Source organism: Nothoprocta perdicaria, unplaced genomic scaffold, assembly GCF_003342845.1.
Source record: "Nothoprocta perdicaria isolate Ctin4 unplaced genomic scaffold, notPer1 scaffold_321, whole genome shotgun sequence".
Taxonomy (NCBI): domain Eukaryota; kingdom Metazoa; phylum Chordata; class Aves; order Tinamiformes; family Tinamidae; genus Nothoprocta; species Nothoprocta perdicaria.
Window position 1 is genome coordinate 613,754 of NW_020455557.1, and position 15,747 is coordinate 629,500.

Sequence of the window (15,747 nt, forward strand, 5' to 3'; positions counted from 1 at the left end):
CCCGCCCCGCCGCGGCCCGCCCAGGCGCGCTCAGTCGCAGGCCGAGCGCGCCCAGGGGCGGCCGTTAACGGCCGCGCGCGCTGAGGGGCGGCCGTTAACGGCCGCTTCGCTTCGCGCCCCAGCGAGGCCTCCGGCGGAAAACGCCGCGCGAAGCTGCGGGTACCCCGATTAAAAAGCTTCCCAAGCAGGGCCTCGCTAATCCTAACACTAATTGCTACGTGGTGTCATCGAGACTGGGCGTTTGGCAACCGTCAGAAAAGAAACCATTAGACCTTCATGCACAGAGCAGGAACRGGCTTGTAATTACAGGCTCGTAGAGACACAGAAGCAATGGCGATTTGGCAATAGCAGTTGGCAGGGGTTGCTGCTCATTTTGAAGCATGCAGCCTTTGGTAGGTGGGTGGTTTGGAAGGGGAAGAGGGAAGGGTTCACACACCTGCAGAAACAGCAACGAAATGAGCAGAGCAGCACTTGGCACCAGCGCCACRATGGGAGACAACTAGAGGCAGAAAAACACTTCTCATCCAGCCACCTACTTAGGCTTTAGGGTATAAAACTGAGCCTGTTCCTGCACCTCAGCAAATTCAGGTTGCAGCAGCTCTTCCATGCAGAAACAGCTATGAACATGATCTGTGCATGAGGGCAGGGACTGGAAAAACAGACACAGAACGGGTAACGGCCTGGATTGGCGGGGAAGGAAGAMGACATGTCCTTCCTCCTCCTGAAACAGCAAGAAAACAATCTCTCAAGAAATCTAAGCCTACACCCAGAATTGCCTTTGCCCAGCCAGCCACCCCACCTCTTATATTTACAGTAAGTGGAAAGGTGACAATATGTCACAACCCCAAAGACAGGTGCTTAGTCACTACGTGAGTGCTAACTTTAAATTGCCTTCTATTAAAACTACTAGGTGTGCAAGTATGACAGACTATTAAACTGGTTGCAACATTGGTCCTGGTGTAGGAACTAAAGGATTCAAAATACAGGGGAAAGACATTTAATTCAGTAATTAAAGAACACCTATTTCTGTCATTCACACTCATACTCTTACACTCAAAAGCACCAAATGCGTGTGTCCACATAGGCCATAATCACTTGCATTGCAACATGAGGTACAGGGACATCAGCTGCCAAGTGGCATTTTGTTGTCTGAGAAAACAGGCTGGGAACTGATTTTTATACCAGTTAGGAGAGCAGTTCAGTGATTTTTTTTTTTTTTTGCTTTAATCTTGTTTAATTCACCCTCTGTAAATTTTAGGCAAGCTCACTGACTACTTTGTGCCTTCCTTTCAAAGGATTTTTGCAAATACAGCCTTGCTTCCTGCAGAGCCAACAAAAAGAGGAGCAGCACACACAGTTTGCTGCAACCTCTTGCCTTTTTCCTCTTATCAGAGGGCAGGCCTTAGGCTGATCAGTCATTTCTGCAGCAGGCACATCAGAGTACGGGCCTTTCGGTCGTGGTATAAATACCACTTTCCTCGGTTGTTACCGGTTTGCTCTCTGTTGCATTTTGGTTATCAAATACATGCCAATTTCATAATCCTTCCTCTATTTCTTCATCTCRTGATATCACACACAGGCATATCTATACTTAATTCAGCCCTATCTTAATATTTCTGCTAGCAAATCTCTGCTTTAGCCTGAAAACTTAGAATATCCTTACATTACGAAACACTCTACCTCTTAATTTTTTCCAGCAAAATCCTTCTAAGCACATAATGGTCACACCTTCTGCCCTTCAAGCCTTTAAATAATCATCTTTTCACACAATCTAATAGCGTATGTTGGTTATTCCTTGCATTCCTTCTGGGACATCAGGATTATTCACAATGAAAAACACTCTGCCTTCCTCAGGTTGTTTAAATATGCAGAGCACACTTGTGTTTTCATACAGAAAAAGCACAGAGTGGCTGAGCACACTGTCACTTATGCCAGCAAACAGGAAGGACCCCAACCTTCCTAAGAGCCCTGCAGCATTGCTTTACAGGGGACGATAGTCTACTGTTAATGAAGACAACACAGAATAACACCATAGTATTTTGGGCTGGTCTGTTAAAATGGGCAGTCTAGCTTTTTCTCCACAAAGAATGATCTGACAGCAGGAAATGTGCAGACCAACAGTAGTTAGGAACCATGAATTCTGTTAAAATCTCCTAGAAKTAGAATCCTAGAAAAATTCAAGGAACATTAAAACAGATCTGATCTGCAGTGAAATGAGAAGGGAAACTGGTATAAAATGACACTCACAAGTGACTGTTTTTCACTTGTGTGTCCTCACATGACATGAGGAAGCCTCATTAACCAGAGGCCACTTCATTAYCACAGCTTTTCTTTTTTTTTTTAAAATCTGTTTTAATCAGTTCTCCAGGTAGTCTTTACTTAATTCCAAACTAGTTTATGAAATAAACTATATTGTATTGAATGCCAGAAACYAGAACATCAGTTTCAATTTTCAGTTTGTTTTAAGACTCCGTGGAGGGCTTCACTAGCAACTTGACCAAAAAAATCCACAAACTGGGTATGAGTTCACACACTGATTATTTAAAAAAACCACTCCTATCCAGAAATCTAGTATTTGCTTAAACATCTTTTATTTAATTGAACAGAATTCTCTGTTTGCCTTTGATCCTTGCCATTTAGTAGTGTTTGTATTGGCTCAAATACCTTCAAACACAACTGTGCTCACTTGACACAGTAGTAGAAAAGMAGCTTTGCCCCAAAGGTGTATATTATTAGCAAATAAGGATAATGCACATCAGGAATGACAGGAATAAGTGAAACAAATATTTAACATAATAAGCAACTGCTGTTATATACTATCTACTGATTAAGCAATGACAACTTTGTAGAAATACTGGTGTATGTTTCACAATGGAGGCAAATTTTCAAGGAAAAACACCAAAGTACTGACACAGGACTACCGTGCAGGCAGATACCCATGTCACAACTTTCCCCAGTACTGCTGTTTTTGATTCAGACACATACAATTCCAGAATATGTTAAGGCAATGTCATTCATCATGCTTTCAGAAACGTGCTATTTTAACTTTTCCATCTCTCAAGGTTTTACCAGCTAACCTAATAATGCATTTCTATTACAGAGGAAGCATTGGCACCAATAAAAGCTATGCCTGAGATCCAGAATCTGACTTTGAAAATGACAACAGAAGCACATGGCAGCCCCTTAGATCAGAAGCAGGTAAAAGCTGTAGTAAACAAGATGCTTATTATCATAGACAGAAAAATAGCGATACTGTGGTCTGAAATAGCAGYGTAAAACACTTGAGGAGGGAATATAACTCCTTCCTTCTCAAGAGTGGTTTTAGGCCCTGTTGAAGTCACTTGCACCTATTCAAAATAATTGCTTTTAGTACATGTGAGACTGCCTGTGGTAATGGTTAAGTGCTGTTGCTGAGCTGAATAGACAACAGCCATAAACAAGCACTTGTCTCCAAATCTCTAAAAGTGCATTGGGAAGGGGCTTTCTATTTTATCATGTTTCTTCAGAGTAAGACTTCACATAAAGATGTTCCACAAATATYCCAGACACTCATTTCAATTCTGTCAATTTTTGTTAAATCAGTCAGAAGGTTTCACTTCTAATCAATCTGAAGAGATTATTGTTTTTGTATTTTTGCAAGGGTTTGTTTTAACTTACTGTTAGATTACCACACCTTTAAAAAGCCTTTCCCAYGTAAACACAACAGTTGTTACAAGTTCAAGCTGTACTCACCTGCAAATGTGGTTGTACAGTCCCAGGACATARCGTGACATGCATTTAAACCAAGGCTGCAAGGATATTTTCCCTTCCTTTCYCTTTACCCTGCTTCCTCAGCACTTCATGCTCACTTCCTCACACTCTCATGAGCGATCATTAGTGCAGTAAATGAGACAGAAGATCATTCCTCAGTCTATTTCAAACAGAAATTAAAGTACAAAACAGGGCCAGAAAGAAGGACCAAATTGGACATGCAGGGAAGTGAGCAGGAAGAGAGACACATAAGGTTGAATATCCACAGTAAATAGATCCTGTCATCTCTCCTAGGTTCAAACCTTTAATTAAGGTAATGGAGATAATATTACTCTCCTAGCTTACCTTTTTGATTCAGTTGATCAATTAATGCTCATAATGCATCCAACAGAGCTTCAGAGAAAAGTGTAAGGAAAATTGAGACTTTTTTCCTTGAAGTACACATTCCCAGTGTTTACCAAGAGTCACACAGTATATTATCGTTTAGGAAGAAAAATATTGCTGCTGTGTGTTCCTGGAAATCTACCTTCCTCTTACATCGTATGTATCACATAAAAGAAATAATGACATTTTGAGTGTTCCTATCAGCAAAAATCCACTGCAAAATTTTATCTTCTAGACTTTTGYAAACCTATACCTATCCATGACAGCCAATTACCTGCAGAACTTCCATTGCCCCCAACTGACATTCACAAATAGAACACAAAAAAGCAACRGTTATGACATCATTCCAGGCCAATTTTTCAGATGTTTGGGCTAAGAGACTACATCCCTAGAAACTCAGTAATACTTTTATAAAATATCTCTGAAAAACAGACACATAACACATGTTTATCTTCACCTTTCTTCTCAATGTAATAGGCTGAAAAAAGTAAATCCTTTCAATTACCAAAGATTATGCTTTCTCTAAAAAAAGCGCCTGTTTTATGACTAACTTTGATTACTAAGATCCAATGACATTTCATACCTTATGTTAACTTAAAGTTTGTCTATCTTTTTCAGTTCTATTGTTGAGTTCTAAAATCCTTCATTCTTATTGAAACAAAAACTTAAGATACTTAATTGCTAAATATCTGTTAAGTCAGAGAATTTTTGTAGAATCAGGGAAACCTTCTAAACAAAATGCTGTGTGTTTTCTGTTTGTAMTTTGGATTTACTCAAAACTGATACTTGGAGCGAGATCACTGGAAAATTTTAACATAACAGACGGAACAAGGAATAAGTATAAAAGTAATAATAAAAATAGAGTAGCAAGATGATAGAAAGAGGAGATGACATTCATATAGGAGGGATATTTCAGAAAACAAGTTGAAAATATGATCCATGTTGTGATGAAAACTGGGTACGTTGAACCCTCAGGGACACTTTGTCTTGCACAAGTTCCCAGACATTACRGTAACTTCCCAGCACATGTTGTGTTAATAACAGTCCCTGACATTTTTTTTATTATGCAGAGAAACTATCCAGGAGGCTTTTCTTTTCTCCTCAGATCAGGTTGCTGTAAAAAAGTAGATTTAGAGGAGAGCTAATGCAGAAGTTCAGCGTACTGCTCTTGTAAGGCTAGTATCTCGTATGGGACTGTAATAAGGGTTAGGGCAAAGCATCAAAAGAAATCTTGCTCGTAACATGGCATGAGTCAAGCAGCAGCACTTCAGGATTAACGTGTATAATGAAGAGGCAAGGAGGCCATTCTTCTAATTAATAAGCAATTTCATCCAGTGATACATCTCAGTTGAGCTGAGGARGTTACTGAGAAATTACAGGGTTTAGGAAATTTGCTAACTTTAAGCTACTTCTGAAAAGAAATACTGCTGTTAGTAAATTACTGACAAAAGTGAGCACATTTCTGGAAATGTCTATCCAGAAGTAAAATTCATGCAAGTCATTTAGTAGTTCATCCAGAGGAATGTTGGTATTTCCTCATTGGGTTCCATTTACTCATTTTCCCTGTTAAGTGGTTCAGACACTGAAGAAAGGAAAACCATCTGACTGATCACGCTTTAGAGAGCCTTCTCTTCAGTGAATAGGAGACAATTTAGGAGTCCCTCTTTCATGGGGTCACAAAAGTGATCTGAAAAGTTGGTTTGTTTTAACCAAGTTATAAAACACAAGGGAATTTTTTTTTTTCCCCACTCCATTTGCTGTTTGAATTCTGCTCTTTGGTTCTGAAACATCAATGCAGTACAATACATATAAAGCAAACAGTCTTATTAGAAGCAGAGATGGATTATATATAGACTTACCCCCACACGTATTTTCTATACTTCAAATCCAGATCATCACAGTAAACTGTAGATATGAGAAGGAAAACTGACTGCAGTCAAGAGGCAAATAAAACAGTCCAAACTTTGTTAATGGAATTTAACTTTTTTTTTTAAGAAAACTTAAATTATCAAGTCTAGTTGTTCAGATCTGAATTTAGATTATCAGTGCATTGTAAGTGAAAATAGCCAGTCTGCTACATTGGACTTTTCAAAGGAAGGAGTACAGCCTACAATTACATTTGAACTGTTGGGCACAAGCACTTCCCATCCCATCCCCTGGGCACGATATGTTAGAACACTGTTGCTCAATGATTCAGGTAAGAACATGGTTTCCTTCCAAGGAAGGAGACGTAGACACTTGGGAAAGGCTAATCATGGGAAAATGATAGAAGCACCAACCAATTATGGGCAGCATTGCATCACAGGCTGTGTCATACATGGAAATGCAAAAACGTAATCATAGCAAATCTAAGTGTGTGGAAGGGATCTTTGAACATCATCTATTCCAGGCTCTGCTTAAATCACTATCACAGGAATTACATCAGGGTAGTTATGATAGTTCTACTGAGTAAACAGTAAAACAGGAATATAAAATGACCTGACTTTATAGTCTGCCATGCACTTCTCAAAAATTTAACATCTTCGCTTTTGATCACAGGGGTTGGCATTAATCACTCAGCAGAGATATAAGGTAAATTTATAGCTCTCATTACTATCTGCACAAACCTTAGAAAAAGTGATGATACTTCACTGCAGATCCATTCTCTTCCCTCCCGTTCCCTCTCAAAACAGGAAAGATTATAGCCATGAACAGGCAGTTCAGAACATAAGCATGAGATTTACAGTGTGGTTCAGCATCTGAAACTACAAATGACTTCAGCAGGTGGCAATTCTAATAAGATTCCACTCTTAGTCCCTGGGCTCCTRGGATTAACACCAAATGAAGGGCAGTTGAAACAGGGGACAGTTAACCTATCACAKTAGACATTACATTTTCAGAGACTGGAAAACTATTTCAGATCCTTGACAAGTTAGAGAACTTGCTCAAGATTTCCTTGATCTAATATTTTGAGAAAGGGGATTTAACATAACAAAAGCTTTCAAAATAAATGAAAAAACATTTTAGAATGCTTTAAATATTGCTACCGTGCTATGTTGCAAATGTGTTACTGGAATAACTCAAAGGAGCTTCTTAGTAGCGTGATGAGAATCATCTTGCTAACAAGGTCTTGAAGCTGGAAGCGAAGCTGCTCGGATTACAAGCCTAAGAAGCAACAGAAAATGAGTATTATCATCATATGACAATTTTCTGCTGAAAACAAAGTGTGAGCTTTCATATGGCAGATAAATCGGTCTCATGATTTCCTGTTGCAGGGTATTATATACTGCTGTGAGAGAATTTCAGCTCTTCTACTTGGACCTCATCCTAACTTGTGACAAACTTACTGTGTGTGTAGACTTCAAAGATTTCTTCATTATCTAGAGAAAWTAGTTCTCAAATCTTCACACTTTTTTTCATATATGTTCCCTTATTTTAGGAAGCTGCTAGATAGTACTGATTATTTCTGTTGTSCTCAGATTAATATTTTCAGATAATGCAAAAAAAACCCAATTTTTCAAAAGATACTTGTCCATCTCAGTTTAAATTCTGTTTTTAAATGCTTCAGGGAGCATTCTTCTTAGCATTCATGTAATATTGTATAGAATTTAATACTACATCATTATAAATAAGCTAAGTCAGTCCTAAGCTTTAATTCAGCTTTAATTTGCACAATATTCATTAATATTGTGCAAAACTGGAAACAGAGCACTGGAATTCAGGTAAAGTCTGTGACTGCCTCCATGTTTTCAAACTTAAATCTATCATTTWGTAGTGGGGGAGATGAAGAGGGAAAAAAGGAGAGAGGCAGACACGCTGAAAAGTGTGACACGTTTTCTACATAAGGAAAGACTCTTTGGTCTGAAAATAGGAAATGACTGATGGGGGAGTTCAATGGGGGTTTATCAAATAACTGGTATTGAGAGAATGATGAGGGATCAACTATTCTGTTTCAAACACATGAACTCAGAGGCACCAAGTGAAGCAAATAAGACTAATTAACAAAAGGTGCTTTCTCACACAGCATGCAATAGAACTGCTGAACTTCTTGTCACAGCATATTGGTGCTAAAAGTTTACCTGAGTTGAAGGACAGACTTACCAAATCTGCAAAGTTGTCCAAGGACAGCTCCATATCTGGCTCCACAAGCAACTCTGCAATAAATGATTAAAAGCCTGAGTGTATTTGAGGGAATTCATGCTTGTTTTGCTCCTTCTTGTGCACCTGCTTTTGAGCAGCAGAGACAAAATACTGGGCTAGAATAACTTCTTGGTGTCACTCAAACACTAGAAACATAAAAATAAAAATGCTTAAGCCCGAATGTTAGGCTCAACAGTCAAATGCAGAAATATTATAGGAAATCAAATGACTTCATAGCCTCACATTCTATTAAAATCTGTATTTAGATTTTAATCAAGTAAAATGTCTCAATTCTAAAGAGATCTCTTCTGCCTAACACTGAGTGATTTGTTCAATTATACATGCTGGGACTTTTTCCTGGCAAAAAAAAGCTTGTTTCATTTAATAGCAAACCCACCACTATTCACAGCCCTTTCTAGTATTACATAAAAGTCCAACAGAAGCAACAGATCACCTTACAGAAATTGCAAACCACCAGTGCCTAAAACATCATTGCAAAGTCTTACACGTTTTCCATACAGTGTTTTATACATATATAACTAGTGAACATCTKTTACTGTACTTAGAATCAATCCTGATTACTTTTTCTTTCAGGATAAGAATGTCTGGACAAGACCATTCCAACCAGCCACAGAGTACAAGACACTGGCATCTCTCTGGCTGTGTAGAACAACACACCAGGTATGCTGATTGCAAAGTGACTGAGGGTTTAAGTGTTACTCTGCAAGTGACTTTAGTTAGCAGTCTGTGGTGACTGCCGGAGCCAAAGAAAATCCTCTTGCTGATCATAAAACAAGCACAGCCTTTCTCCTGGCAGCACATTTCACCAGATTCCTAATGTGAGRCTGCAAAAAACAAGACTTTATATCACAGCTGAGCCCAAGCTAGTGTTCAAAAAGTGCTTATRTGCTAAAGCAATTAAATAAAGCTCTTAAGCTTCTCAGATCTTAAGAGCTGCAAAGCAGGGTTGTATCACAGCGTGAGAGTACAATTTGGTCTGCTTCTCAAAGCGATTACAAAAACGCATACTAATGGGAACTGCCCTGGAGGAACTATTGTTATTCATATCATTGTTAAACTCCCCACGCTTTGTTGCTTCAGAGAAGTGGAATATGAAAACAGACACCTAGTTGTTTTTAATCCTGGAGACTTCTCTTCTTATATTAGGGAGGGCAAAACATAACACATTGAAAACAGACATATTATCAAAGCAGCTAAAGAGAGCTAAAAATACAGTTCCCAGAAAATAACATTATCTGAGATAAAAAAAAAAAAAACAGCATTGACCTTTAAGTTACAGCCTGCTAACTTTTCCATGCAAGAGGATCAGCTCTGTGGACCTCAGCCTTGAACAACCATGCACCATGTGCAGGGAAAGGTTTTTAACACTTTCCTGGAATAGTTTTGATAAGGCACAAGCCTGCAGTGTTAGCCAAGGAAAGAACAGTAGGTTCCTAATGCCTCCCCCTGTGTAAAACATGTTACTACCTGGGAAGGTCCCTTTATGTAAAAGTTTGTTCTAAGAAACAGTATGTACCTGATGTAAGTGCAAAACAGCAGCTGCCATCTAATGGTGCAGGGCACACACAGCACAATACAGGCTTCCATCAGCAGCTGGYGCCACCAAACACTTGCATTAAACTGCTGAATTACTATGAAATAAGGATGTTGAAGCAATATAACATATATGTGAGGTAGAAATGACAGTAGATTTAGATAAATCAGCAGTATGTCATGAGTAATGTATTAYTTGCAAAGGAGGGGTGTGTAAACACTGTTTGATGTAGCCAGCAGCAATTATTTTGCCAGATGTGCTTATATAGATAAGAATTTTGGATAGCAGCACACAAATTCAGCTAGTGACCTATAAAAGAACAAGCAAGTCTCCTCCTTAATGGTAAAAAATTATATAAATATACACTGCTTGAAAGCTTCTTCTAGAAATAACAGCAAGTTAAAAAACAGTACATAATGCCATTGAGCAAATATTTAAAATTTTCCCTCAAATCTCTACATAATTGTTATTCATATTCCTGCTTGTATTCAGAACTATAAATTTAGGTCCTCATTTTAATTACAACTTCTRCTGTCATAAGCCTAGTATGTCTGATTTACATGGAAAATATTTTGCCACATACTAAGTTTCACAAGTGCTGGCAAGTTGTTTTGACAGTCCATCATCATTCTGCTACAGTAAGAAAGGTACCAATAGAAAGGTACCATGCTTTGATACATATACAATCCTGGCTTTGCAAGGGGGCTCTTRTTACTTGGAGGAGGGGGTGTGCTCTGAGCAGGGGCAGTACAGATGTGACCCAGAGTTTTTTCTAGGGATGGAAGCAGGAAGAAGAAAAAAGACACCTATACAAGTGTGTATAAGTGCTTATCTTGGAGTGTTTAAATACACTGTACCTCAAGGTCATGGCTTCTCTTAAGTTACTTTCCACAGAACATTTGACAGAATATACTACTACATCAATATGTTATTGCTTTTACCTTTAGCTTCCTAGTAAAGGTAAGTGCATTATATCAGTGCATATATTCCTTGTAAGAATGCATTATGCAGTATCAGTATAGCAGTATACAGCMAGACCCAAAGTCTCTTGTCTTGGAGAGTTTCTTGGAGTGAGTTTCTGATCCTCAGAATAAATACGCGGAAGCTGGAAGTATTGTTATTATTTTCACTTAGGAATACAAACATATTTGTCTGGAAATGCTCAGWGGTGTTGTAAATTACAGACCATCCACCAGAGGGAACCTCATGCATATRAAGAAAAATAATTTGAAGGATGAAACACCTTGCTAACACTGAAGCAGYAGCAAATTCTATTCAGAATTCTTTCTTTCTTTGTTTTTACAAATAGCACAGACTTAGGTTTGGAAAGCTTTCAGAAGTTATTTGCATAAGTAATGGATTTAGGAGAGTTTCCCATGTTAATGAAGATATTGAGGTGTTTAGCCACTACTATATTTAGGCAGGTACTGAACATATGACACTCTCCCCTTCCTAGCACAAATTTTTGCTAGATCTCCTGTGAAGCACATACCCTGCTTGGGTGAACTCAGGGAATAACAATCAGACAACAATCAGAATATTAAAGATATTTTAGGGTCTACAGTTTCCATAGCAATACTAACAATTATGTGGAGCTCTTCAGAAACATGGTGTTTAAATTTACTATCCTAGAAAYGTGCCTGCTTTCAATGTTTTACTTAGGAAATCTCAGCCTCCCAGACATCTGCCTGGGATCTTTTTTTGAAACAAAAATTCCATGCAATTTCTGAAATGCAGAGATTCCATTATTTTCTTATCAATATCACTATGGGTCACTGTGCTGTCATTGTAAGYGAATTTTTGATCCAGAAGGTGCTACTGTATTATTAGGTAACTGCCTTTGAATTGTATCTTTTTATAAGATATATAAGCAAGGCAGTTCAATCTAGTTACAACCTGGCAACAATAAAAAAATCCCAAATCATGCATAGAGAAAATGTTATGTATAAGGGTAATTTGATTAGAGGAAGGCACATTRCCCAGCACTTCCTTTCACTGGTGGAATTTTACAAGCAGTTTTGAGAAATGCCCTGTAGAATACAAACAACTGGTTTCAGTTTTTCCCCTTACACAGCCTGCACTAAATGTAGTGCAAAATAAAAGGAACTGGAATCATGTATCAGATGAAATCAAAATCTCAATTACACAAATAGTATTTTGAAAATAGAATTCTTGACTTCAGTGGAATTATTCTGGATTTGCTTTTGATCTCATTATAGTCTTACAGTGAGATTAAAAACAAACTAAGCTCATGGCAGGGAGCAGGGCATGTTCACAGACCTTTTTTCAAAGGAAAGATACTTAATCTAATGAATGACATTTGCCAGGTTTTCTAAAATATTACCTCAAAGTTTAAAGAAAAGAGTTATGCATAACTTTTCTGTGGGTCCTTTTCAAGTARAATACCCTTCCAGTTTCACTTCCCTGACACTTGGCCACTTTTGTTGGCGCTGCTGTTTTACTTCCTCCTGAAACTTTTTAGAAATAAAAAAAYCTAAGCAAGTGTTGACATCAGGGCCACAAAATACTTCCAGATTCTTTGCCCAGACACTGAGGAACATACCTCAGAGAAACAGCATTTGAATAGTTTAATATACTAAATCCTGCTTTTCCTAGCTGTTAAAGACACAGGCAGGTGCTGGCACATGAGCAGAACAACCCAATCATAGGCTGCATCTCTCCAAAACAGAGCATTTCTTCCCATCCCTATCGCCAGATTATTTGTAGGGCAGTTACTTGGCTAAAGGACTGCACTTCCCCAAAATTAGGAATACATCCCCCACTCAATTCTGCCAAACCAGTACAGTTCTAGTATTGCACAAGCTGATTTCCTCTGTGCCAGGGTATTTCTAAAGCAAAGTCAAGATTGGCTGGTTTCTGTTGAGTTTAAAAGATGACATAAGGCAGTACGCACAATAAATTTCCATGCTTTAGATTACAATTTCTTACATTAATAATACAGCAGACATTTGCCAGCTTTTTCATTATATTCTCTTTTCTAAACTGAAACACTGAGCTGTTCACACAGCGTGGTAGAACAGCATAGAGTTTCTTTCTCGCTATGGTTTTTGATTAGGTCAGTAACTCTAAGCAAGAAACATTAAAGTAAGGATTCTTTTAAAATACTACCTCCATGCTTTCAAATCTGTTGGAGGAGGGTAGATGTAACTAAGAGCGAGTCAGGTACTACAGGCTATTTTTGTTTTTGCTTTGCCTGCAAGAACACATACTATCTTCCTAAACAGCAGGAAGTACCATACATGGTTAGCTCATTGCAAGAGGGAACTATAGGATGTGAGCTTATGTGCTTGTGTCCAGAACATCAGCTATGGTCTCGTTTTGCACCTTCCAGTCCAAGGGACACTCTCTGAAGTAACTCGTCCCTTTGGAAAAAAGAAGCCAGTGCCCCACACAGCAGCTACTAATATCCCAAAGAAACTGAAGAATCTCCAGGATGACTCACACCATGGATAACAGTAGCCACTCAACATGGAACATTGAGAGGTCAGTAGTCTGCATAATCCTGAGCTTGTCGTTTGTTATTGGGACTCCTGGAAACTGCATTGTCATCTGGACTGTTTGTACAAAAATGAAGCAAATCTCTCCTTCAGTCCTGCTAATCTTGAACTTGGCCATTGCAGACATCCTAGTACTGATTACTTTGCCAATCTGGATTTACTCCTTTGCCGACTCCTGGGTTTTTGGAACCATCTTCTGCAAAATACTGGTTTTCATCATTTACTGCAGCATGTATGCCAGCATATTTCTGATTACTGCTCTCAGTTTGGAGAGATTAATGGCTGTGTTTTATCCATTCACAATTCAGAGATATAAAACAAAAGAAAATATTTTTGTCATCATGTTCCTTATTTGGTTCCTGGCTATTACTTTTGGAATTTCTGTCATCCCATTTCAAGAGACAGAAAAAATGGGTGGTGGATTGCAATGCACATGTCGCAATTATTCTTCTAACAGACAGAAAATATCCTATCTTTTGCTGGAAACTCTTGCAGGTTTTGTAATTCCTTTTCTTATAATTTGCACTTGCTACGTGTGTGTTGTGAAGAGAATTAGCAGAATGACTTACCAATCAAAGCGTCGCTCTGAACAGTTAATCGCCAGCGTGGTTGTAGCGTTCATTTTCTGTTGGCTCCCACATCATCTCTTCAACATCCTGGAGATCGTTTCAGTACAGATAGAACTTACTAACAAAGAAGTGTCTTTGGCACTGGATGAAGTTTTAGACATAGGCGTGTACATCTCTGGAGCTCTCGTATTCATCAGTAGCTGCATTAACCCTCTGCTTTACGCCTTTGCCGCACGGAAATTCCAAAACCACCTGAGATTTGCCAAGATATCAAAGCTGTTTGAGCAAATGAGTCAGACGGTAACTGAGGAAGACAGGAAAAAGAGCTCCACGGTAATCCAGCAGGAAAATACTACAAAAAGCACAGAGAATCTTTAACATGGTTCCTATTCCAAGTAAATAATAGGTTTCTGGGGCATTCAACGAGCAACCCTTTCACCTCATGTTTTTTTTTTTTCTTTCCGGAAAATACCGACAGAAAAATCAAGGAATAGCCTGTCTACTCCAGAGGAAGCTAGATGGGTAAATGTCATTAGAATGTATTTTTTGTATTAGAAGAATGTACAGGAACARTCAAATTCAGTTCCATATCACAGTATTATCACTGTTTCAGTTCTCTTGAGAACTTCGACAAGGTAACAGAAGCCAAAACCAGGAGGACTGCAGCATTTTTACTTTCCATCAAGATTGCAATTTCTAGAAAAGACTAGTATTTTAATTATACATGAAACTTTATACATTGTAAATAAAGTTGTTTTTATTCAGGACTGTATTTAGGCCAGTTTAAAAATAGCAAGGACTGTTTATATGAAATACACATACTATAATCAGACAGTTTAAGTTGTCAGGATAATTTGTGGGGGAAGGAAGAGCCACCTTGTTATATTTTACTTGCAAGAAGCATATGCCAGCAGTGCAGAACATTTGTCATCTTGAGAAGTGCAATTTGTAAGAAAACAGGTTTTTCATACAAGATTTTATATATATATAGAAGAAAATGGACTTCACCTTTAAAAGCGCAGTAAATTTTGAACTTGCAAGGAATTTTTTATTTCTGGAAACATGTACAAGCTGAGAAAAGAAACTATGTAGCATGCATAAATGTTTTCTTTTGAAGCTTCAATTTTGCCTAACATGATTAGTTTTCCTTTGTTTACTTTATGCCAATGACTTGTAATGATAAGATTAAGATAACTACCGATTACTAAGAAATGTATCACAGTGTTCTGTATCTTGTGTTCTGGACAGCTGCATAGTAGCCACATAACTTATCTTTACAGAGAAACTACAAAAGACTAACTACATCTTCCTTATCAGAAGTTGTTTGTGCAGCAGCCAGAGATACTTGAGTGCTATTAATTTGATTTTGCAAACCAAAATAAATACAGGGAAGATAAAGCTTTACATGTTAATTTAAGAGCATTTTTCTGAATTTAGTGTATGAAGTTATTATTCTTGTTTGGTTTGGGGGAAAAAAGTGTTTTTTCCTTCTCAAAAACAGGAAAGGCCACATTTTAAAGGAACTTCCCTCCATAGGTCTCTCACCAATATAAAAGGGAAGCTAGAAGCAGCACTTCAGCAAGAACTTCTATTTGCRACAGAGAAAAAGATTAAATCCCCTAGGCTTTACCTCACCTACCACTCTTCACCTTGCTGACTCCTGAGTTAATACACTGAGTATTTTTATAACATTTCTTAGCATGTACTAATTTCTCACCATAAAGGCAGCAACTTTTATCTGCTGCTTCAAATGGAGAAGTTGCACTTCTCTATAGAGTCTTAAGATAGCAATCACTATTTGATAACAGTGACTCTTATCTGCCCATATCAATGTTTGCAAGAATTACGCCAC

The 15,747-nt window shown here is 38.2% G+C and overlaps 1 protein-coding gene across 1 annotated transcript; it reads left to right on the forward strand.

Annotated features, from left to right (window-relative positions):
- The first annotated feature begins 3,139 nt into the window (after positions 1-3,139).
- On the forward strand, positions 3,140-15,239 carry LOC112950545 (leukotriene B4 receptor 1-like). Its single transcript, XM_026043112.1, has 3 exons — positions 3,140-3,198; positions 8,848-8,934; positions 13,161-15,239. The coding sequence occupies exon 3, from the start codon at positions 13,263-13,265 to the stop codon at positions 14,271-14,273; it is 1,011 nt and encodes a 336-aa protein (XP_025898897.1). The 5' UTR covers positions 3,140-3,198; positions 8,848-8,934; positions 13,161-13,262; the 3' UTR covers positions 14,274-15,239.
- The last annotated feature ends 508 nt before the right edge of the window (positions 15,240-15,747 follow it).